This window comes from Dendrobates tinctorius, unplaced genomic scaffold, assembly GCF_039654945.1.
Source record: "Dendrobates tinctorius isolate UK_male_01 unplaced genomic scaffold, ASM3965494v1 ptg000251l, whole genome shotgun sequence".
NCBI classification, from domain to species: domain Eukaryota; kingdom Metazoa; phylum Chordata; class Amphibia; order Anura; family Dendrobatidae; genus Dendrobates; species Dendrobates tinctorius.
Window position 1 is genome coordinate 2,467,817 of NW_027361918.1, and position 25,195 is coordinate 2,493,011.

The window sequence follows — 25,195 nt, forward strand, 5'->3', positions numbered from 1 at the left end:
TTACACAGGATGGAGACCTCTCCTATATTGCACAGGACGGAGGCCTCTCCTATATTACACGGGATGGAGGCCTCTCCTATATTACACAGGATGGAGACCTCTCCTATATTACACAGGATGGAGGCCTCTCCTATATTACACAGGACGGAGGCCTCTCCTATATTACACAGGATGGAGACCTCTCCTATATTACACAGGACGGAGGCCTCTCCTATATTACACAGGACGGAGGCCTCTCCTATATTACACGGGACGGAGGCCTCTCCTATATTACACGGGATGGAGGCCTCTCCTATATTACACAGGATGGAGGCCTCTCCTATATTACACAGGACGGAGGCCTCTCCTATATTACACAGGACGGAGGCCTCTCCTATATTACACAGGACGGAGGCCTCTCCTATATTACACAGGACGGAGGCCTCTCCTATATTACACAGGATGGAGGCCTCTCCTATATTACACAGGACGGAGGCCTCTCCTATATTACACAGGATGGAGGCCTCTCCTATATTACACAGGACGGAGGCCTCTCCTATATTACACAGGATGGAGGCCTCTCCTATTGTGACATCCGTCTGCGAGTCTGGGCTGCAGTAAGACAGCACACCGAGCAACCCCGATACCCTTTACCCCTATACAGGGATCTGGATTTACAGCAGAGCCCAGGAGGTAGCTGTCTGGATAAGAGCAGTGGACCAGAGCAGGACAGTCGCCAGAAAGGGGTTAAAAAACGGGACCAAAAGCGTAGTCAGGAATCCAAGTCTAAACCAGGCAGGCAGCAGAGGTACAAAAACGGCAAACAGTAGAAGAGTCAAATCCAGGCCAAGGTCAGAGTCATAAACCGGGAGGGAGGCAGAGGTACAAAATTGTCAGGCAGGAGCAGAGTCAGAAATCCAGGCAAAGGTCAGAATCAAAGATAGCAAATAACAACTAGCACACTGGGGAAACCAAGACTATATCTGGCGGCCTGCAAGACCAGACCCAAGGTATTTGAGGGATAAGATCATCCCTCACAGGTTCGCGGTCTGATGACGTCATTAGGACCGCCCCCAGGACCAGGCCAGATGGTGATGCACCAACCCCTTCATGACCGACAGAGGAGTGCAGCCTGCGGCTGCCAGATGCCTGCGGAGGACCCTCCTCCCTGTTAGCAGTACCCACGGGCGGACCACGGCGCCTCCCAGTGGCCGAGGCAGGAACAGCCATCCCTGAGTTTGACCGTGACATGACAGTCCAACGCCTCCCTGAGGCCAAGACCGGAATAGCTGAGCTCGGGTCTGACGGCGACGTGCCAGTCTGGTGCCTCCTAGTGGCCAAAGCAGGAACAGCAGTCCCTGTATCCGATGGCGATGTGACACCTATATTACACAGGATGGAGAGGCCTCTCCTATATTACACAGGATGGAGAGGCCTTTCCTATATTACACAGGATAGAGGCCTCTCCTATATTACACAGGATAGAGGCCTCTCCTATATTACACAGGATAGAGGCCTCTCCTATATTACACAGGATGGAGGCCTCTCCTATATTACACAGGATGGAGGCCTCTCCTATATTACACAGGATAGAGGCCTCTCCTATATTACACAGGATGGAGGCCTCTCCTATATTACACGGGACAGAGGCCTCTCCTATATTACACAGGATGGAGGCCTCTCCTATATTACACAGGATGGAGGCCTCTCCTATATTACACAGGATAGAGGCCTCTCCTATATTACCCAGGATAGAGGCCTCTCCTATATTACACAGGATAGAGGCCTCTCCTATATTACACAGGATGGAGGCCTCTCCTATATTACACAGGACGGAGGCCTCTCCTATATTACACAGGATAGAGGCTTCTCCTATATTACACGGGATGGAGGCCTCTCCTATATTACACGGGATAGAGGCTTCTCCTATATTACACGGGATGGAGGCCTCTCCTATATTACACGGGATAGAGGCCTCTCCTATATTACACGGGATGGAGGCTTCTCCTATATTACACAGGATGGAGGCCTCTCCTATATTACACGGGATGGAGGCCTCTCCTATATTACACAGGATAAAGGCCTCTCCTATATTACACGGGTTGGAGGCCTCTCCTTTATTACACAGGACGGAGGCCTCTCCTATATTACACAGGATGGAGGCCTCTCCTATATTACACAGGATAAAGGCCTCTGCTATTTTACATGGGATGGAGGCCTCTCCTTTATTACACAGGATGGAGGCCTCTCCTATATTACACAGGATGGAGGCCTCTCCTATATTACACAGGATGGAGGCCTCTCCTATATTACGCAGAATGGAGACCTCTCCTATATTACACAGGATAGAGGCCTCTGCTATTTTACATGGGATGGAGGCTTCTCCTTTATTTACACAGGATGGAGGCCTCTCTATTACATGGGATGGAGGCCTCCTATATTAAACAGGATGGAGGCCTCTCCCATATTAAACAGGATGGAGGCCTCTCCTATATTACACAGGATGGAGGCCTCTCCTAAATTACACGGGTTGGAGGCCTCTACTTTATTACACAGGACGGAGGCCTCTCCTATATTACACTGGACGGCGGCCTCTCCTATATTACACAGAATGGAGGACTCTCCTATATTACACAGGATGGCGGCCTCTCCTATATTACACAGGATAGAGACCTCTCCTATATTACACAGGATGGCGGCCTCTCCTATATTACACAGGATAGAGACCTCTCCTATATTACACAGGATAGAGGCCTCTCCTATATTACACGGGATGGAGGCCTCTCCTATATTACACAGGATAGAGACCTCTCCTATATTACACAGGATGGAGGCCTATCCTATATTACATGGGATAGAGGCTTCTCCTATATTACACGGGATGGAGGCCTCTCCTATATTACACGGGATAGAGGCCTCTCCTATATTACACGGGATGGAGGCTTCTCCTATATTACACAGGATGGAGGCCTCTCCTATATTACACGGGATGGAGGCCTCTCCTATATTACACAGGATAGAGGCCTCTCCTGTATTACACAGGATGGAGGCCTCTTCTATGTTACACAGGATGGAGGCCTCTTCTATATTACACAGGATGGAGGCCTCTTCTATATTACACAGGATAGAGGCCTCTCCTATATTACACAGGATAGAGGCTTCTCCTATATTACACGGGATGGAGGCCTCTCCTATATTACACGGGATGGAGGCCTCTCCTATATTACACAGGATGGAGACCTCTCCGATATTACACAGGATGGAGGCTTCTCCTATATTACACGGGATGGAGGCCTCTCCTATATTACACGGGATGGAGGCCTCTCCTATATTACACAGGATGGAGGCCTCTCTATTACATGGGACGGAGGCCTCTCATATGAGGAGAGGTAGGAAAACTTGGGCTTGTTTAGCTTAGAAAAGAGACCTCTCAGAGGAGATCTCATTTACATGTATAGTATATGTGTGGTCAGTACAGAGGACGGCACATGACTTATTCCATCCATAGACCATACTAAGGACCAGGGGGCAATCATGACGGGGGGAAGAAAGGCGATTCCGGCAGCTTAATAGGAAAGGGTTCTTTACAGTTAGAGCAGCCGACCACAAGAGGTAGTAATGGTCGACACTATAACTGCTCTTATACAAGGACCGGATGATTCCGCCATACACAGAACACTGTGGGTTATAGATAATTACTGACAATATGTACAAATGGTGGAGAAAGGGAGAACCTGGTGGACCGGGGCTTATGCAACAGCAGGAGAAATGGATTCACAGTCTGTGCTGCTTCTTTCCTGGACAGGTTGATTCCACGGAAGTGTGATTGACTTGGAGTTACATTGTGTTAAGGGTTTGCTTTATTTTTTTCAGCAGTGTAGTCAAGAAGAACTTTTTCTTTTATAATAAAGTTGATTTGTCCAGTTACTTTTGAGCCCCTGAAATGAGGAGGATTTGTAGAAAGATGGCTGCAATCCCCAAACGTTTCACGGGAGATTTGTGTTCCTCCCCTGTAATTAACCCTGACAATCTCCGCTTCTTCAGTTTCATCTCAGTTGTTTCATTTTACATCCAAACTAGCGGCCTGCAGAGCTGAAATCACGAGGACTCGTCCCTGGCCAATGATTTCTGCACCTAACTGTCTGTCTGTCAGGTTCCTGTCAGGTGTCAGGATGCCGCTGTCTATTTCTCCATGGAGGAGTGGGAGTACATGGAAGGACAGAAGGATCAGGACCAGGACGTCAGGAGGAAAAATGACCCAACGAGGATCGACCAGGACAAAAGCAACATGACGGCAAGAGTATTACTCCTCGCCCTGGAGATAATCGACTTGTTAAAGGGAAAGGTGAGAGTCTCCCATGAGATCACTCTGATCTCTATTAATAGAACAGGACTGAAAAGATGGATAGAATCTGTGGTGATCGGCGTCTGTCACTGTACACAGGAGCACACGGTGGTGAAGAAGACGTCCGGGGACCGTGTGACCCCCTGTGTGTCCGGAGGACGGAGCAAGATCCAGAGCCCCATCACAGAACCCCTGCACTGCCCGACACCAGAGAAGAAGGTCCTAGACCTGGCCAACAAGATCACCGAGCTGCTGACCGGAGAGGTGACTGCTGGGAGACTGCACTGGGGGATTCTGGGTGATGAGAGGAGACTGCTGGGAGACTGCACTGGGGGATTCTGGGAGATGAGAGGTGACTGCTGGGAGACTGCACTGGGGGATTCTGGGAGATGAGAGGAGAGGAGACTGCTGGGAGACTACACTGGGGGATTCTGGGAGATGAGAGGAGAGGAGACTGCTGGGAGACTACACTGGGGGATTCTGGGAGATGAGAGGAGACTGCTGGGAGATTATACAGTATACTCTGGAGGATTCTGGGTGATGAGAGGAGACTGCTGGGAGATTATACAGTATACACTGGGGGATTCTGGGTGAGGAGAGGAGACTGCTGGGAGATTATACAGTGTACACTGGAGGATTCTGGGAGATGAGAGGAGACTGCTGGGAGATTATACAGTATACTCTGGAGGATTCTGGGTGATGAGAGGAGACTGCTGGGAGATTATACAGTATACACTGGAGGATTCTGGGTGAGGAGAGGAGACTGCTGGGAGATTATACAGTGTACACTGGAGGATTCTGGGTGATGAGAGGAGACTGCTGGGAGATTATACAGTATACACTGGAGGATTCTGGGTGAGGAGAGGAGACTGCTGGGAGATTATACAGTGTACACTGGAGGATTCTGGGTGATGAGAGGAGACTGCTGGGAGATTATACAGTGTACACTGGAGGATTCTGGGAGATGAGAGGAGACTGCTGGGAGATTATACAGTATACTCTGGAGGATTCTGGGTGATGAGAGGAGACTGCTGGGAGATTATACAGTGTACACTGGAGGATTCTGGGTGAGGAGAGGAGACTGCTGGGAGATTATACAGTATACACTGGAGGATTCTGGGAGATGAGAGGAGACTGCTGGGAGATTATACAGTATACTCTGGAGGATTCTGGGTGATGAGAGGAGACTGCTGGGAGATTATACAGTATACTCTGGAGGATTCTGGGTGATGAGAGGAGACTGCTGGGAGATTATACTGTGTACACTGGGGGATTCTGGGTGATGAGAGGAGACTGCTGGGAGATTATACAGTGTACACTGGAGGATTCTGGGTGATGAGAGGAGACTGCTGGGAGATTATATAGTATACTCTGGAGGATTCTGGGTGATGAGAGGAGACTGCTGGGAGATTATACAGTGTACACTGGAGGATTCTGGGTGAGGAGAGGAGACTGCTGGGAGATTATACAGTATACACTGGAGGATTCTGGGAGATGAGAGGAGACTGCTGGGAGATTATACAGTATACTCTGGAGGATTCTGGGTGATGAGAGGAGACTGCTGGGAGATTATACAGTATACACTGGAGGATTCTGGGAGATGAGAGGAGACTGCTGGGAGATTATACAGTATACTCTGGAGGATTCTGGGTGATGAGAGGAGACTGCTGGGAGATTATACAGTGTACACTGGAGGATTCTGGGTGAGGAGAGGAGACTGCTGGGAGATTATACAGTGTACACTGGAGGATTCTGGGTGATGAGAGGAGACTGCTGGGAGATTATACAGTATACACTGGGGGATTCTGGGTGATGAGAGGAGACTGCTGGGAGATTATACAGTGTACACTGGAGGATTCTGGGTGATGAGAGGAGACTGCTGGGAGATAATACTGTATACACTGGAGGATTCTGGGTGAGGAGAGGAGACAGCTGGGAGATAATACTGTATACACTGGAGGATTCTGGGTGAGGAGAGGAGACTGCTGGGAGATAATACTGTATACACTGGAGGATTCTGGGTGAGGAGAGGAGACTGCTGGGAGATTATACAGTGTACACTGGAGGATTCTGGGTGATGAGAGGAGACTGCTGGGAGATTATACAGTATACACTGGGGGATTCTGGGTGATGAGAGGAGACTGCTGGGAGATTATACAGTGTACACTGGAGGATTCTGGGTGATGAGAGGAGACTGCTGGGAGATTATACAGTATACACTGGAGGATTCTGGGTGAGGAGAGGAGACTGCTGGGAGATTATACAGTATACACTGGAGGATTCTGGGTGAGGAGAGGAGACTGCTGGGAGATTATACAGTGTACACTGGAGGATTCTGGGTGATGTCTCTCTCGTTGGTTGTCAGGTTCCTCTCCGGTGTCAGGACGTCGCTCTCTATTTCTCCGTGGAGGAGTGGGATTATGTAGAAGGACACTGGGATCAGTATAAGAACGTTGTGGAGGAGGAGCTCCGGCCTCTTGTATCACCAGGTAAGAGGAGACCTCAGTTATTTCTGTGTTTGCCACTGGCAGATATAATATAACCTCACTACTGTCCCAGGCCGTACATACTCGTGTCTGCAGTTGCCAGTTAGTATAGTAATTATTAGGTTGGAACATGAATTCGCCGGTGTCTGAGTGTACACTGATGATCACGGAAACAGGCGGTTTTCTTTGGGATGTGGTCTGCAAGTCAAGCGCTCTTCTTTGTGCTGCCTCTCGTGATTGATGAGAACATCTCAGGCACAATTACTGGGGAAGCTAGAACCATTGGAGAATCCCAAATTCTGCATCTTTTGTTCCTCTGGTGTTTGGGGTATTTGCCCCTAATGTTCATTGGGGTCCATAGCATTTCTTCTAGAGCCTTGCCCCTGGATCAGAGGTGGGATATGGATGGACATTTACATTTAAAGTTGGGATTTGAAAAAATAATGAAATCTATTTTTATTTCTAACAGAAAATACAAGTGGTCGTTCTGGAGAAAATGTGATGTTATCTCTAGAATATAATGTTAAAGATGAAGATATCATGTGTCAGTCCTCAGGAGAAAACCTCATTACCCTTAATGTACATCGAGAACATCTTGTTAAACATAAGAGAAGTCACACAAGAGAGAAGCCGTATTCATGTTCAGAATGTGGTAAATGTTTTTCACAAAAATCCAACCTTGTTAATCATGAGAGAATTCACAAAGGAAAAAGGCCGTTTTCGTGTTCAGAATGTGGAAAATATTTTATAAGTAAATCCGATCTTGTTAGACATGAGAGAATTCACACAGGAGAGAAGCCGTACTCATGTTCAGAATGTGGAAAATGTTTTTCACTCAAAGTTATTCTTATTAATCATGAGAGAATTCACACAGGAGTGAAGCCTTTTTCATGTTCAGAATGTGGAAAAGGTTTTAATGGTAAATCAGATCTTGTTAACCATGAACGAATTCACACAGGAGAGAAGCCGTATTTATGTTCTGAATGTGGAAAATGTTTTTCAGGCAAAAATCTTCTTACTAAACATAAGAGAATTCACACTGTAGAGACGCCGTTTTCATGTTCAGAATGTGGAAAATGTTTTAAATATAAATCATGTCTTCATAAACATGAGAGAATTCACAAAGGAAAAATGATGTTTTCATGTTCAGAATGTGGGAAATGTTTTATTTTAAAATCTTATCTTGTTGCACATCAGAGAATTCACACTGGAGAGAAGCCGTATTCATGTTCGGTATGCCAAAAACATTTTGCACATAAATCACATCTTAATATACATGAGAAAATTCACACAGGAGTAAAGCCGTATGCTTGTTCAGAATGTGGGAAATGTTTTCGAAGGAAATCAGCTCTTAATAAGCATAAAAGTGTTCACACAGGAGAGAAGCTGTATTCATGTTCAGAATGTGGGAAATGGTATAATACAAAATCAAATGTTTTAGCTCATAAGATAACTCACACAGGAGAGAAGCCGTATTCATGTTCAGAATGTGGAAAATGTTTTGCAGCTAAATCAAGTCTTACTGTACATGAGAGAATTCACACAGGAGAGAGGCCTTATACATGTTCTGTATGTCAGAAAGGTTTTATAAATAAATCAAGTCTTACTGTACATGAGAGAGGTCACACAGGAGAGAAGCCGTATTCATGTTCAGAATGTGGAAAAAATTTTATGCATAGATCAAGTCTTATTACTCATGTGAAAACACACACAGAAGAAAAGCCGTATTCATGCTCAGAATGTGGGAAATGTTTTAATACTGAAGCTCTGCTAAATTCTCATCAAAAAGATCACACTGGAGAGAATCCAGTTACATGTAGCGAATGTGGGATCTCTTTTATATATGAATCAAGTCTTCTCAGACATAAGAAAATTCATGTTCAGAGCGTGGAAAATGTCTCTTTAAACGAATCATTTCAGGTTAAACACCAGAGAAGTTACACAGTAGAGAAGCCGTACTCATGCTCCGAATGTGGAAAATGCTTTAAAACTGAAGCTCTGCTAAGTTCTCATCAAAGAGATCACACTGGAGAGAATCCAGTTACATGTAGTGAATGTGGGATCTGTTTTATATATGAATCAAGTCTTCACAGACATAAGAAAATTCATGATGTGCACAATGTTTCTTTAAACAGATCCTTTCAGGTGAAACAGCAGAGAAGTTACACAGTAGAGAAGCCGTACTCATGCTCCGAATGTGGAAAAAGCTTTATTAGCAAAGACAAACTTCATAGTCATCAGAGAAGTCACACACAGGGGGGAACTGTTTAATATGAAACATTATTACAGATATTTACAACATTTTTTTCCAGTTTTACAAAGAATATATATATTTTTTGTTTTGTTAGTTAACATTGTTTTGCGTAGACATTAAAGGAGTTTTCCACGTCCTGCATCGGCGCCATTCCAGTGGTGTGTGCGCTCTCCTGTGATCAGGTGAGGTTATGTCACAAGAGCTCTGCGCCCAATCAGCGCCAGCTTCACTGTCCCCGCCTTCGGACATTAGTAAATAACAGGAAGTGGTCGGCCAGCCGCTGCTCTCCCTTCCTGTTGATTTAGTGAGTGTCTAATAGAGGGCGTCCCCTCGGTAATATGCCGTCCCCCAGTATGTATCGGGAGCACTTTAGAACAGCTTGGCTTTCCATCAAAGGTTTCTCAAGTCTGCAGGCACTAAATGTAACGGGTCAATTTCCACATAAGACACAGAACATCAATGACATCTGGAATCTGAATTCCCTTATTAATGGTAACACCAGTTATGTTGTGTACTGTACAATGCAATTCATGTAACCTTAAATATGTGGGATGTACGAGCCGAAAACAGAGTATTGGAACATCTACAAACATTACCAGTAACAACAGGACACATTCGGGGGTAACCAGACATTTTTTGGAGACAGATAATGGGAATATCCAAAGTGTCACATTCTTTGGAATTGAGAGAGTTAATCGTCCAGATAGAGGAGGAGACTGGTGGGAAACCTGTTATTGAGGAAGGCGTCCGGGATTAGGTTGGACACGAAGCACCCATAGGAATGACTTATAGAAATGACTGTGTAATTACTGACCTGTAGTATTGATAGTGTTCTCTAATTAGGAGTTTGTCCGTGTTCCATATAGCTCTGTATTAATTGCATTTTGTTACATTTATTCTTATAATTTCTATGTCCACGTGGTTTTCTGCGGTTCTCATGATTGGTGGTTGGTTGCTTTAAATGGTATATCCCATGATTCCCTGATACACTCTGTGACTTAGGCTGTGTGCACACGCTGCGGAAAAGGTGCGGATTCATCCGCGCGGATTTTGTACAATCCGCAGGTGAAACCGCAGGTCAAAAGACCTGCGGTTTTACCTGCGGATTGCTCTGCGGTTTTGCCCTGCGGTTTTTCATCTCCTCAATGGAGGAGATGGCAAACCGCAGGAGAATCCGCAGAAAGAATTGACATGTCAATTCTTTCTGCGGATTGAAAACCGCAGATAATCCGCGCGGAAAATTCCGCACCGTCTGCACTGCGGTTTTTGATTCCCATAGGGAATCATTGTACTGTACACCGCAGAAGAAACTGCTGCGGGTCCGCAGCGGCCAAAACCGCTGCGGAACCGCAGCAAAATCCGCAGCGTGTGCACACAGCCTAAGGGCGGTCCGCCAGAAACGCGTCAGGGTGAACCTTCCCACTCACCATCGCGGATATTAGAACAATATTGTAATCATTATGGAATAAAGCATTGAAGACTTTCTCCATGTCTGCTGCAATCTGTCTTCCTCTGTAATAAGCCGAGTGTCCGTCCTCCTGACGGCTCCGTGATTAGTTTCCGTGTGGCTCGTTCAGACGAGCGCTCTATAGGTACCGGTGCTGTTCCTGTGCACCATGAAGAGCCGGTGTGCCGGTGCACATGGCAGATTCTCCACATGAACCGACGGTGTGAGTCATAAACATTGTAGCGGGTGTTATACCGGTCACATTTCTGGACCAGACGTGTATGTATTGTGGAAAATCGGATTCATTGTGTCGTCTGTCTCCATTTTATGCTCTAAATCTATCACATAACATCTCTACACAGATCCCCCTACACATTCCAAGTGCCTGAGAAACTGAATCAGGGCCACACACCTAAACACCTCTACGTGTAAACCCCAGGAAACAGTTGCTTGGTTTTTGGAATAAAGCCTTCTCTGTTCCGGGGTGTCAATAACTCCCACCCACATTTCGTTAATGCGAGCCTGTCCTCAGGTTGTTAGATGCCTTTCAGGGCTGATCTACAGCATTCTATAATGCTTCCAACAGATATAGATGACAATACACCGTGTGAATACGTAATCGCCACCAGTGCCCACAGCGGGGGGATTGAAAATAAATAAGGTTCAATGCATAAAGAATGTATAGAACATATAGAGAAAAAAGTGCACCAAAAGAACCAGAAATCATGTGGTATTACAGGTAAGTACCATAATGTTGAGAAACCACAAACTACAGGTGAAAATCACCAGGAAGTGATGGACAAGCAAAGGGGCAAAAATACCGTAAAAACATAATTACCTCAAAAGCCTGCGGTGCGGTTGTGGTGGTTGCAGCACCACTGACTTTGGAGGTATTTCTGTATTATGGTCTTTTTGCCCCTTTGCTTGTCCATCACTTCCTGGTGATTTTCACCTGTAGTTTGTGGTTTCTCAACATTATGGTACTTCCCTGTAATTCCACCTGCATATGCTATTTTTTATGGACATTGTGAACCTTTATTTTTACCTGCGGGTCCACCTGTATTGGTAGTTGTTACTGTCTAATCCCCCTGGTAAAGGTTAATTTGTATATTCCTCTTTTAAGTGTGTTTTCAATAAAGTGTTATATTTTAGTGATTTCTGGTTCTTTTGGTGCATTTTTTCTCTATATGTTCTAAGCATTCTGTAATGCTGTAGATAAGCCCCCGATCCAACCTGAAACATAAGAAAAAAGAGTTATTATACTCGCCTGGGGGCGGTCCGATGGGTGTCATGGGTCTCGCGCCTCCCACTTTCTTGCGATGCCGCCCTCCTGCTTCTTCATCACTGCCGGCATCGCGCTCCTGCGCAGGCTTGCTTCTCTTCCCTGATGAGGGCAGAGCAGATTCCTGCAGTGCGCAGGCTCTGGGTCTCTCTGACCTTTCCCAGGGCCTTGGCACTGCAGTACTTTGCTCTGCCCTCAACAAGGCAGATAAGTGCGCCTGCGCAGGAGCGCAATGCCAGGGACCCTGTGAAGCAACAGGAGGGCGGCAATCATAAGAAGATGAGGGGCGCCGGACCAGGACCCACGACACCCATCGGACCGGACCGCCCCCGGGTGAGTATAATAAAACGTATTTTTCTTATCCTGCAGGTCGGATCGGGGGCTTATCTACAGCATTATAGAATGGTGTATATCAACCCTGAAAGGCAGCGGCCGCAGCTCATAATGGCCAAAATTGGTGACAGGTTCCCTTTAACCCCTTCATGGCCGGAGCTTTTTTCGGTTTTCGCTCCCCTTCTTCCCAGAGCCATAACTTTTTTATTTTTCCCTCAATATGGCCGTGTGAGGGCTTATTTTTTGCGGGACCTGTACATTTGAATGACACCATTGGTTTTACCATATCGTGTACTCAAAAACGGGAAAAACATTCCAATTGCGGTGAAATTGCAAAAAAAGTGCAACCCCACACTAATTCTTGCGTTTTGATTTTTTTTCTTGCTGCGCATTTTAGCGATCAGGTTAATCCTTTTTTTATTGATCGGGCGATTCTGAACGCGATGATACCTAATATGTGTAAGTTTTATTTTTATTTTATTTTGAATGGGGCGAAAGGTGGGTGATTCTGAATTTAATTTTTTTTTATTTTTTTCATATTTTTAAAAACCTTTTTCTTTAACTTTTGGTATGCTGCAATAGTCTCCATGGGAGACTTGAAGCTGCCACAACTCGATCGGCACTGCTACATAGAGGCGAATAGTAGCTGAATTATTGACTTGCTATGAGCGCCGACCACTGGGTGGCGCTCACAGCAATCCGGCACTGACAACCATAGAGGTCTCGTGACGCGGGTCACCGATGTGTGCGTTTCTGCCCTGATGGCTGGAAGCGCCATTTAAATGCCTCTATCAGCATTTGACAGTGACATTTAACTAGTTAATAGCCGCGCGTAGATCGCGATTCCACCCGTGGCTATTGCAGGCTCATAAATATAACAGAAAACTGACGGCACATCAAGAACTAGTCTAAACACGTGCATACCAAACAGCAGCTTACATATCAGAATGAGGAGATGGCTGCACTCCGTTGCAGTCAGGCGTGTCAGTGTGAAATACACGAAGTGTGAATAGCGTAATGGCTTTTGAAATTTAGGAAAAACACGTGAGATGCTTGGTATAAAATTTGGCCAAAAAGTGTGAGCCCATCCACCACCGTCACGGTGATCTCATGGATCGGATGGGTCCCTGACCGAAAAGCCATTTTGATATTGCAGGCACACGTCTGTTCAAACCAGCTGACAAGTCCCGGGAAACGTGGGCTCACCGCCGGAGCCCACAGCAAAGGGAGGGAGTCCGACATCGGCGTACTATTACCCCTGATGTCAGAAAGGGGTTAAAGCAGAATCTCTTCCTAGACCTTGTGTTTGCAGTCTCTTAAGTCTCCGAGCTCATTCAGCACAACACCTCTAATCCAGCCTTGCACATCGATTCTACTGGGCCGGATGCACCCACAGTACGTTTTTGATGCTAAGGCCACTTTCACACTTCAGGCTTTCGGTATCCGGCATGGTGCGGCAAAAAACCGGACTGCCGGATCCGGCGCCTGTCACGACCAGATCCGGCTTTTTCCCCGTGCTGTTTCATTGCTGCCGCATTGCGCCGGATGGCAATGCGGTGCGTCCGTTTTTTTCCGGATCCGGAGAAGATAGCCGGTCCGACGTCTGGAAAAAACGTTGCATGCAATTACAATTAAGCACATAATTATACATCTTGTTTGTTCTACCCAAGTGCATGACCTTACATTTATCCCCATTAAAGCTCATTTGCCATTTATCAGCCCAAGCTTCTAGTTTACATAAATCCTCCTGTAATATAAATTGTCCTCCTCTGTATTGATTACCCTTCAGAGTTTAGTGTCATCTGCAAATATTGAAATTCTACTCTGTATGCCCCCTACAAGGTCATTAATAAATATGTTAACAAGAAGCGGGCCCAAAACTGACCCCTGTGGTACCCAATACTGACCCCTGCGGTACCTAATACCAACCCCTGAGGTACCCAATACTGACCCCTGTGGTACCCCACTGCTAACCGTGACCCAGTCCGAGTGTGCTCCATTAATATCCACCCTTTGTTTCCTATCCCTGAGCCAGCTCAACCCACCTACACATATTTTCCCCTATCCCCATTGTTCTCATGTTATGCATCAACCTTTTGTGTGGCACCATATCAAAAGCTTTTGAAAAGTCCATGTACACCACGTCCACTGCATTTCCTTGGTCCAGTCCGGAACTTACCTCTTCATAGAAGCTTATCAGATTAGTCTGACAGGAACGGTCCCTCGTAAACCCATTGTCACGCCGCAGCTGTGGCTCCCCCCGCGGTCACTATCCCCGCCGCGGTCCCTGGTGGCTCCCACGCCGCGGTCTCGCCTGCCCCGGCCCTCACCGCGATCTTCCCGTCCGGCTTACCGGGTGTTCGCTCCCGCTCGGCCTCAGCGTCCACGGACCCACGCTTTCCCCTGGCTTCCTGCACCTCGCCGGGCGCGCGCTCATACTATAGTCAGGGGCGTGTGCGCTCTCCATTCCCTCTGAGGGTGCGTGCTCTCCTCCGCCTGCTCAGCTAGGGTCATGACCCGGAAGCTCCTGAGCAGTTGCCCTATATCAGGCCGCCTCTTCCTCCACACAGTGCCTGATGATCTTTTGAGCCCTGCTTTGGATCCGGGCCCTCTGTGCGCGCTCCTCCTTCCTACCCGTTCTCACCTAATAGAGTCTCTACGCTTTTCTCTCCCCTAGGACCCGGATTCCCGAGGTCCTGATCCGTGCTGTTCTGGTCTCCTGGTGGTGAATCCAGTCCGTGTCTGCCGCCTGCGTTACCATCCGTGTTCCTGATCTGTCCGCCTCCTGAGGTCCTGTCCTAAGGAGTCCTCCTTCCAGTCTCTCCTGTGTTCTGTAGGGTCCCCTCGGCCCCTTCCTTGGGTACCAGCTGCCGTGGTGATAGTTACCCGTGGGCCTGCCCCAAACACTCCCTGTATAGGGGGTGGTCCACCTGGTCAGCTCGCCAGTGGGAGGTTCGTTGCCACGGTCCAGCGGGTCCACTCCAAGAGTACTACTTACTCACAGAATCATCAGGCCATGGATCCCGCTGGTGCCCAGACCCCGACCCAAAAGGTACTTTTGTTCCTCCAAAAAAACCAGGCGAGGATAATGTCATTCCTCAAATCCATGGAGTCCCGCTTATCCGCTTTGCAGCCCTCCGATCCGGGGACTGCCTCTCAGATCACCGGCCTTCAGCAGGAACTTGCCCAGCAGTGCGACACCCAGGCCCACATTTTGAATTATATGGCCTCAGTGGATAACCGCCTTCAGACCGCAGCGGCAGCCCCAGTCCCGGTGGCGGTTTCGCATCCGTCTCCTCGGTTGGCCAAACCTCCGCGTTATAGTGGTGATCCCAGGCTGTGTCGGGGGTTCCTTAACCAATGCCAGCTGCATTTTGAATTGTCGCCCCTGCAGTATCCCACCGACCGGGCCAAGGTAGCCTTCGCGATATCCCATTTGGAGGGTGAAGCACTGGCCTGGGTAAACCCCTTGTGGGAATGTGACGATCCTGTTGTCTCCCAACTCGCGCTCTTCCTGGAGACTTTTCGCAAGGTCTTCGATTAGCCTGGCCGCCTGGTCTCAACCACCGAGTCCCTGTTCAACCTCCGCCAGGGTACTCTCTCGGTGGGACAGTACGCCATCCAGTTCCGCACGTTGTCATCCGAGCTTGGTTGGAACAACGAGGCCCTGGTAGGGGCGTTTTGGCGTGGTTTATCGGCCCGAATTAAAGACGAGTTGGCTGGGCGAGATACACCCACGTCTTTGGATGACCTCATCTCCCTGGCAACGCGAATCGATCTGCGTTTTCAGGAGTGTTCCCGTGAAGCCGCCTGCGAGAGAAGACCTCGCTTCTCTCCTACACACAGACCTCCTCGTCCGCGACCTTCCGCCGCGGCGTCTGCTCCGGAGCCAGTGCAGGTGGACCGACTCAGACCGGCAGAACTGCGTCGCCAGGAGAGATTTACGCATGGTCTTTTGTCTTTATTGTGGCAGCGCCTCCCATCTCCTGCGCTCATGTCCGGTGAGGCCGGGAAACGCCTCCGCCTAGGACAGGTAAGAGACGCCTCCCTAGGTGTCAGTGATACCTCTCTACCCTTGACCCTTTCTGTTTTGTTTGTTCTGGGTTCTAAACGTGTTTCTGAGGTAGCCTACATTGACTCTGGCGCTGCCGGGAATTTTATCCAACTCGAGGCGGTGAAAAGATTGCAGATACCTGTCAGGTCCTTGGAGTCTCCCCTGCAGTTAGCTTCAGTCGACTGTATTCCCCTGCGCGAGACCGTTACTTTGGTCACCGAGGAGGTGGAGTTACAGGTCGGGATCTTGCACCGAGAGAAGATTGCCTTCTATGTATTGCCTTCGCTTTCACACACCTTGCTTCTCGGCCTTCCTTGGTTAAGAATACACGAGCCTACCCTGGATTGGCTATCCGGAGACATTCTTCGCTGGGGCCCGGTTTGCCAGACTAAGTGCCTTCTTCCAGTTCAGCCTCTCAAGACTAAACCGTCCGCCTCGGCCCTCGCGGGCTTGCCCTCGGCCTACGGGGCTTTCACCGATGTCTTCAGCAAAAAGGAGGCAGAGACTCTTCCACCGCACTGGCCATATGATTGCCCAATCAATCTTGTCCCGGGTTCAACTCCGCCACAGGGGCGAATCTATCCGCTGAATCCCCTCGAAGCCCAAGCCATGGCAGAGTACATTCGGGAGAACTTGGCTAGAGGCTTTATCCGGAAGTCTTCCTCACCCGCTGGAGCAGGTTTCTTTTTTGTCAAGAAGAAAGATGGGTCTCTTCGTCTCTGTATCGACTATAGGGGGCTTGATGAAATTACTATCAAAAACAAGTACCCACTCCCTCTCATCCCTGAGTTGTTTGATCGGCTGCGGGGAGCACGAATCTTTACCAAACTGGATCTCCGTGGAGCCTACAACCTCGTCCGTATTCGCTCCGGAGATGAATGGAAGACCTCTTTCAACACCAGGGATGGGCACTACGAGTACCTCATCATGCCCTTCGGTTTGTGCAATGCTCCTGCAGTATTCCAGGAATTTGTAAACGACATTTTCCTAGACCTGTTGTACTCCTGCGTGGTAGTATATTTGGACGATATCCTCGTCTTCTCTCCTGACCTGTCTACTCACAGGAGGAATGTCCAACAAGTACTGTTGCGCCTGAGAGAGAACCGACTATGCTAAGTTGGAAAAATGCGCCTTCGAGCAGTCATCCCTTCCGTTCCTAGGCTACATCATCTCCGACTCTGGCTTGCGCATGCATCCGGAGAAACTAGCTGCCGTGCTCAACTGGCCACGACCCCAGGGCATGAAAGCCATTCAGCGATTTCTCGGTTTCGCAAATTACTACCGGCAGTTCATTCCTTATTTTTCCTCCTTGACTGGTCCTATTTCATCCTTGCTCTGTAAGGGTGCCAATCCTCATGTCTGGTCCTCCGAAGCCGAGAACGCCTTCTTGTCCCTGAAACAAGCCTTCGCCTCAGCTCCCGTGCTCCACCGTCCTGAGACCAACAAACCCTTTATCGTCGATGCTTCCGCGACTGGGGCCGGCGCAGTCCTATCTCAGAAATCTCCCTCCGGTAGGCTCGTTACGTGCGGGTTCTTTTCCAAAACCTTCACTTCAGAGCGGAACTATTCCATTGGAGATAGGGAACTGCTCACCATCAAGTTGGCTCTGTAGGAATGGAGGTATTTATTGGAAGGAGCTGTGCATCCATTCACAATTTACATGGACCATAAGAACCTGGCTTACATTCGATCAGCGCAGAGACTCAACCCTCGGCAGGCCCGCTGGTCCCTGTTCTTCGGCCAATTCGACTTCGATCTACACTTTCGTCCCGGCAACAAAAATCTTAAAGCCGACGCTCTGTCCAGATCCTTTCTCTCGGCAGATATGGAGGAAGAACCCATGCACATCTTGGACCCATCCAGGCTCATCACTGTGGCACCGCTCTCCTTAGAATCGCCACCTCCTGGTAAGACTTTGGTGCCCGAGAGGGATCTAATACGGGTCTTGCGCTGGGGGCATGCTTCCAAACTCGCTGGTCATGTCGGACTTAAGAAGACACTTGCCCTTGTATCCCGTTACTACTGGTGGCCGACTCTCCTCCGGGATATCCGAGATTTCGTTGCTTCCTGTCCGTCCTGTGCCAGAAACAAGATACCTAGGCAGCTGCCTTCCGGTCTCCTCCATCCGCTTCCAGTTCCCTCGGCTCCTTGGCAACACATCGCCATGGATTTTATTACCGATCTACCCTCGTCTGCAGAGTGTACCGTCATCCTTGTGGTAGTAGACAGATTTTCTAAGATGGCACATTTTATCTCTCTCCCAGGGTTGCCTTCTGCACCGAAGCTGGTGAAAATTTTCGTTCACCACGTCTTCCGTCTTCACGGCTTGCCCCAACACATTGTTTCTGACAGAGGAGTCCAATTCACCTCTCGATTTTGGAGAGCCCTTTGCCAACTTATGGACGTCAAACTCGACTTCTCCTCATCTTACCATCCACAATCCAACGGTCAAGCAGAGCGGACTAACCAGAGTTTAGTAAACTACCTTCGGCACTTTTCTAATGCCCACCAGACCGACTGGTCTGACTTACTCCCTTGGGCCGAGTTCGCGTAGGCTAGTTTCACACTAGCGTTTATGAGCGCAGCGATGGCCTGCGCACGGCCGCCGCTAAGCCCCGCCCCCGCCGGTAGCTCCGCCCACCGGCGCATGACGCTGCATGCGCCCTGCGTCCCCTATCTTTATCACAGGGGGCTAAGGCCGTGCGCAGTATGCGTTTGGCGGCGCATGCGTCCTTTTGACGGTGCGCCGACCTGCGCCAAACGCAACCTGCTGCAGTTTGGTTGCGTCGGCGCACCGTCAAAAAGGCGCATGCGCCGCCAAACGCATACTGCACACGGCCTGCGCCCCCTGTGAAAAAGATAAGGGACGCAGGGCGCATGCAGCGTCATGCGCCGGTGGGCGGAGCTACCGGTGGGGTGTGGCAGGGGGCGGGGCTTAGCGGCGGCCGTGCGCAGGCCGTCGCTGCGCTCATAAACGCTAGTGTGAAACTAGCCTAACAATAATCACATCAGCGAATCATCTGGCAAGTCTCCTTTTTTTGTCGTCCACGGGCAACACCCGGGAGTACCGGTACCGGTTCCTCCTGCCTCGGGTGTACCGGCGGCTGATTTCTCCAGGATCTGGCAGGAGACGAAGGCCGCTCTCGAGTTGACATGTGACAAGGTAAAGAGACACGCTGACAAAAGGCGCTTTGATACCCCGCCATATCATCCGGGGGATAGGGTATGGCTATCTTCCAAATTCATTCGTCTAAAAATCCCTTCACGTAAACTGGGACCCCGCTACATTGGACCCTTTGAAGTCTTGTCTCGTATTAACGATGTCTCCTATAAACTACGGCTTCCCGTCTCTCTCCGCATCCCGAACTCATTCCATGTTTCCCTTCTAAAACCGGTCGTCCTCAATTATTTCCATGCCTCCACTACTCAGGCGCCTCCGCCTGTTTCCGCTGATGATGAGTTCGAGATTAAAGACATTCTTGCTATGAAAAAACAACGTGGGAGGACCTTTTTTCTGGTTGATTGGAAGGGTTTCGGTCCTGAGGAGAGATCCTGGGAGCCTCGGGAGAACCTGTGGTGAAAGGCAATTGTCTCTCATAGTGGTCAGACACCATTCACCTTTGCCGGAACTGCAGGTTCCAGTTCCCCAATGTTTTTTGGGGTAGGTGAAGTCCCCCATAATAATGACTTCTTGAGTCGCAGCTTCATCTATTTGCTTTATGAGGATATTCTCTGTTGCATCCATTATTTTTGGAGACTTATAACAAACCCCTATTAGTAATTTATTATTTCCCCCCCTCCCCTTATCTCTACCCATAGGGACTCTACATTCTCATTAGATTCATATATATTATCACGCAGGATGGGTTGTAAGGATGATTTTACATATAAACACACCTCCCCCTCGCTTATTTGTATGGTCATTTCTGAACAGACTATAGCCCTGTAAATTATCCGCCCGGTCACGGCTCTCGTCCAGCCATGTTTCAGATATCCCCACCATGTTAGAATCATGCTCCAACAACATTAACTCCAATTCCTCCATTTTGTTGGCGAGGCTTCTGGCATTTAGTATACATGCACTTTATGTATCTCTCCTTAATGCAGCAGCCAGGGTTGTCCATCTGGCTAATCGTTTCTCAGACGCGTCCGCTCTTCGCCAGTCGTTACACTGGCTGCCAATTCATTACAGGGTACAATTCAAAGTACTTGTTCTCACCCACAAAGCTCTCCACAGTGCGGCACCCCCTTACATCTCCTCCCTCATTTCTGTCTATCGGCCTAACCGACCGCTGCGCTCTGCAAATGACTTTCGACTAACCTCTTCCCTAATCCGTACCTCCCACTCCCGACTCCAAGACTTCTCCCGTGCTGCGCCAATCCTCTGGAATGCCCTACCCCAAAATATTAGGACCATCCACAATTTGCATAGTTTTAGGCGCTCGCTCAAAACACATTTGTTCAGAGCGGCCTATCACATTCAGTAATCAAAGTCATGTTTGTGTGTGTGTAGCCCATTCACTATCTCCATCTAACCCCCACCCCCTGAAGATGGCTGGACCGTCATTGTAAATACAATTGTAAATTGTAAATTGTAAATACATTGTAAATACAAACCTGTGCTTTGTATCCCCCCCACCTCATTGTAGATTGTAAGCTCCACGAGCAGGGTCGTCTTATTTCGCTTTAATTATTGTATTGTTAACGTTGTTACTTATGACTGTTGTGTTTGAAACTGTTCAACTGTAAAGCGCTGCGGAATATGTTGGCGCTATATAAATAAAGATTATTATTATTATTATTATCTCTCTGTACCTCTATTCTTTCTGAAATTATTAACTGTTCTAACCCCACCCCAATGTCATTATTTGTGCCCAGGTCTCTATCTGCACTGTTCCCCTCCTATAAAAGGAATATCCTCCCCCCAGTCCCTAGTTTAAACACTCCTACAACCTTATAGCCATTTTCTCCCCAGCACGCCTGCTACCTCCCCATTGAGGTGCAGCCCATCCCTAGCGTAGAACCTGTAGCCAACTGAGAAGTCGGCCCAGTTCTCCAGGAACCCAAACCCCTCTTTCTTACACCAATTCCTGAGCCACTTATTAATCTCCCGTTGCCTCTCTGGCATGGCACGTGGTACAGGAAGTATGTCAGGGAATACCACCTTGGAGGTCTGTTATGAATGAGTCACCGTAGGAGGCAAAAACAGAAATACTAGCTAAGTCCAGAAAACCAGAGAAGTTGGCAGCTATCGGATTGCAGACCCCTGAACCTATCAACAACAACTAGCAGTAGCCGTGGGGGGTTCCTACAGTGCCCTAGACCCCTCGATCACAGCCGGAGAACTACATAGCCTAAAGACAGAAAGGGAAATCTAAACTGCCCCAGAGCAGACCCCAAAGCAATAGGCAGCCCCCAACATATAATGACGGTGAAGCAAGATGAAAAAACACTCACACAGAAAGATAGGCAGAGCAAATGATGGGGCCCAAGCTAACTAGATAGGACAGGATAGAAAAGCTGCTGTCTGTAATCCGCCAAAACCCTATCAAAACAAGAGCCAACAGCTGATAGGGAAAAAAGCCCTGAAGATGCTAGGCTTCAAAAAGACTAAATCAGTACTCAGGTATTTTCTGAAGACAGAGCAAAAAGGAATTCAGCTCACCCCAGCAGGGAATGGCAGAAATCAAGGAAAACAATGCAAAACAAAGCCAAAACAAATGCAAAAAGTAGAACAGAAAACTTAGCTTTTGAGGAGCAGGAATCAGACTGGTCTCCTAGAATCCCTCAGAGAGATCACCAGCAAGGCAGAAGGGCGTCGGCTGCCTTATATCCAGTCAGTAATTCCCATCACCCAGTCATCATCATCCTGCCCAGGTGCTTGGTAATCAGCCTCACTACCTTCCTTCACCAGAAGAGGGAGTTCATCAGACCTCAATGGTGAAGGGGAAAATGAACTCAAAACAGAGGTCCTTGCTTTAAGCTTGCAGCCTAATTCCCTGAAATCATCTTTAAGGACCTTCTACCTACCTCTAACTTTGTCATTTGTGCCAATGTGCACCATGACCGCTGGGACCTCACCAGCCCCTCCCAGTAATCTGTCAGCCCGATCAGCGATGTGTCGGAGTCGAGCGCCAGGTAGGCAGCACACTGTTCAATGATCCCTGTCTTTGTGACAGATTGCCCTATCTGTTCCCCTAATAACTGAGTCCCCCACTACCAGCACCTGTCTGGCCTGCCCTGCTCTCCTATTTCCCCCCTTACTGGAGCAGACACTCCTCCGGCTTTCAGAGGACATGCCTTGCTGCAGCAGTGCTACTCCTGCACTAACACTCCCTCATCTGCCAACTTAGTAAAACTTATTGGGGTGTGCCAGATCAGGACTAGCCCCCCTGGCGCTATTCCCTCTACCCCGCCTTCTAACTGTCACCCAGCTAGATGCTTCATTGTCCTGCAGCTCTGACCTAGCATCCCCCCGTCATCTATCCCATTGAGCGTCTGATCAGTGAGCAGAAGACGCCTTTCCATATTGTCTATGGATCTCAGTGTTGCCAGCTGCACATTTAGATCCAGTATCTGGGCTTCCAAATGCACAATGTGCTCACATCTCACACCGCAGTATGCACCCTCGACCGGCTGTTCAAGGATTTCATACATGCGGCAAGACGTGCACTGGATGGCATTGGCAATAGTGGAGCACATTCCTAATGGGGATTGCACCAGACAGAAAAAGATAAGTAAAAATAAATAAGTATTAATAAAATATAACAATTCAGTAATACGTCCCTTGGAAACTCCCTGAGTCCAAAGTCACTGAATCACAAGTCACACACCACAGTTCGCACTTACGCTCAGGTCACACTCAGCTCGTTGACACTTGCTCAGGCAGAAGATTTAAAGAGATTTTTTTTTAATCTTCCCTTTAACCAGCAAACCACCCTGCTACTCAATGCACTTCCAAAAGGAGTTGAGCCCCAACCAGCTGCCCCTTATAGACCCTTAATTATGAACCCCCACCCTTAATTAACCCTTTGTGAATATAATTTCTAATCCTAGATTGTTTTGTGACAAAATCAACAAATACAGTGAAAGGAGGGAATGATACATTATGATTGTGTTTATACTCTGAACCACATGTAATCCACTTTTCTTGTAGGTTGTAAAGAAGTTTCTGTACTATCGGATTGACACCCTTAGCCGTGTCTAAGAATGCCAATCCGGGCAAGTCTCCTTCTTCTTGGGCAACCTGTAAAGCCCCCGTTACACACTGCGATATCGCTAGCAATATCGCTGTAAAGACACCGATTTTGTGACGTTGCAGCGATATTGCTAGCGATATCGCTGCATGTGATACTTACCTTCGACCGGCTCCCCCGCTGGTTATCGCTGATCGCGCAAGAAGCTCCTGGACCATTCCTCGTCGGCCACTTCCTGCTGGGCTTCCTGTGGAGTCGACGAGCGACGCGTGGAGCCGGGCGGGAGGACGCAGGATCGCCGCGTCTGACAGGTAAGTAGCGATCCCCGACCCCAGCGATGTCACTGGTGAGATCTGCCTGTGTGGCAGCTCACTAGCGACCACCTAGCGATGCACCAGCGATCCTGACCACGTCATATCGCTAGTCGGGATCGCTGATGCATCGCTAGGTGTAACGGTACCCTAACTCAATCAACAAATCTCTCAGTTCTCTAAGCGTTGGATAACCTTTAGGTCCTATCTTAGGAAAATCATCAATTCTTTTATATAAAGCATTCTCTATGACTTCTACTGCCCCATAGCATTCATCGAGTCTTTCCCACACCTTATGTAGGGCTGTGCGAGGATGCTTTACATTAATGTCTCTCAGTCTTTTGGCATGTTCGACTGACTCACTTTCGAGCCACTTTACTAGGAGATCTAACTCCTCACTACAGCAGAGGTCCAGACTATGAATGGCATTCCAGAACGAGGCTCGCCATGACCGATAGTTCTCGGGTTTGTCAGTGAACTTTACAAGTCCAGTTCTCAGCGGACAAAGAACTTTGCAAAGTCCATGGTGGCTCGGTCAGTGCCTGCATGAGCCGGTGTGTTATAGTCATGTCTAGTGTGTGGTGCATCACCATACCTGTAAGACAATTCTGACTCCGGATAGTCTGTGTGGTACCTTATCGGTGAAGAAGGTGTCTCTTTAAGGCGGGATGGGAGCTGTACTTTCTTTTCAGTGAAACGGTAGCTGAGGTCAACATCTCTGTGCTGGACGTCTCCTCGCCTATGGTAGTGAAGCTCGGGGTTGGATCGCTGGTAATTGGCATGGGTTGATCGATATGAAACTTCAGGGCTGTCATCCACCCCGGAATGTTGACGAACATACTCTGCGACACGCTGCGCTGGATCTTGCCCTAGATCTGGTCCGAGAATGCTGCTGCATCTCTCAGATTCGGGATTCTTCATAGCTTCCAAACACTCAGCCTTAGCAACTGCTGTCTCTTTGTCTGCCGCAAGTCATTCTAGCTTTGCCTGCAGACGTGCAGTTTCGGCTTGCAAGCATGCGGTTTCCGTTTGCAGGCATGCAGTTTCCATATCTTGATCTGCTTGTCTCAGCTTTAGGTGCATCTCTCGTTCGGCGAAGGATCTTGCTTTGGCCGCTTCGGCCTCAGCACGAGCAACACAGTGAGCTCTGCTATTGACGACCTGCCACAACTTGCTCATGACCTCGTTTTGAGTGAGGATGTGATGTTTCGAGACATTGTGCGCTTAGCTGCGTATTGCTGAGTATACTAGTGGGAAACAGAGTCTATGCGTGGCGGGCAAGATGAAGCGCTTGATGGCGGGCTGCACTCTCGGTACTTGTGACTGTATGGCGGCCGCTGCAGTATCCACAAGCAGTGCGGTGTGGGTACAAGTGGCTCAAGTCGCATTCACTATCTATCGCAGGCGTCTAGCATCTGTTTTACTGTTTTGCTTTCATACACGTTGACACGGTGTGCACTCTAGCATACAGCATAAACCACCTTCTATCTTCCAAAATAAGCAGACCG

The 25,195-nt window shown here is 48.5% G+C and overlaps 1 protein-coding gene across 9 annotated transcripts in view; it reads left to right on the forward strand.

Moving 5' to 3' along the window:
- LOC141065409 (uncharacterized) overlaps nucleotides 1–25,195 on the forward strand; it is a 585,755-nt gene that overhangs the window by 385,096 nt on the left and 175,464 nt on the right. For 8 of the 9 annotated variants that reach the window (XM_073557877.1, XM_073557878.1, XM_073557875.1 and 5 more), the window contains 2 exons: nucleotides 4,133–4,324; nucleotides 4,424–4,588. In XM_073557877.1, coding sequence (XP_073413978.1) covers nucleotides 4,133–4,324; nucleotides 4,424–4,588 — 357 coding nt within the window. Of the gene's footprint in view, nucleotides 1–4,132; nucleotides 4,325–4,423; nucleotides 4,589–6,689; nucleotides 6,814–7,279; nucleotides 10,550–25,195 lie in introns of those variants that run through there. The other variant, XM_073557881.1, reaches the window with a different exon arrangement.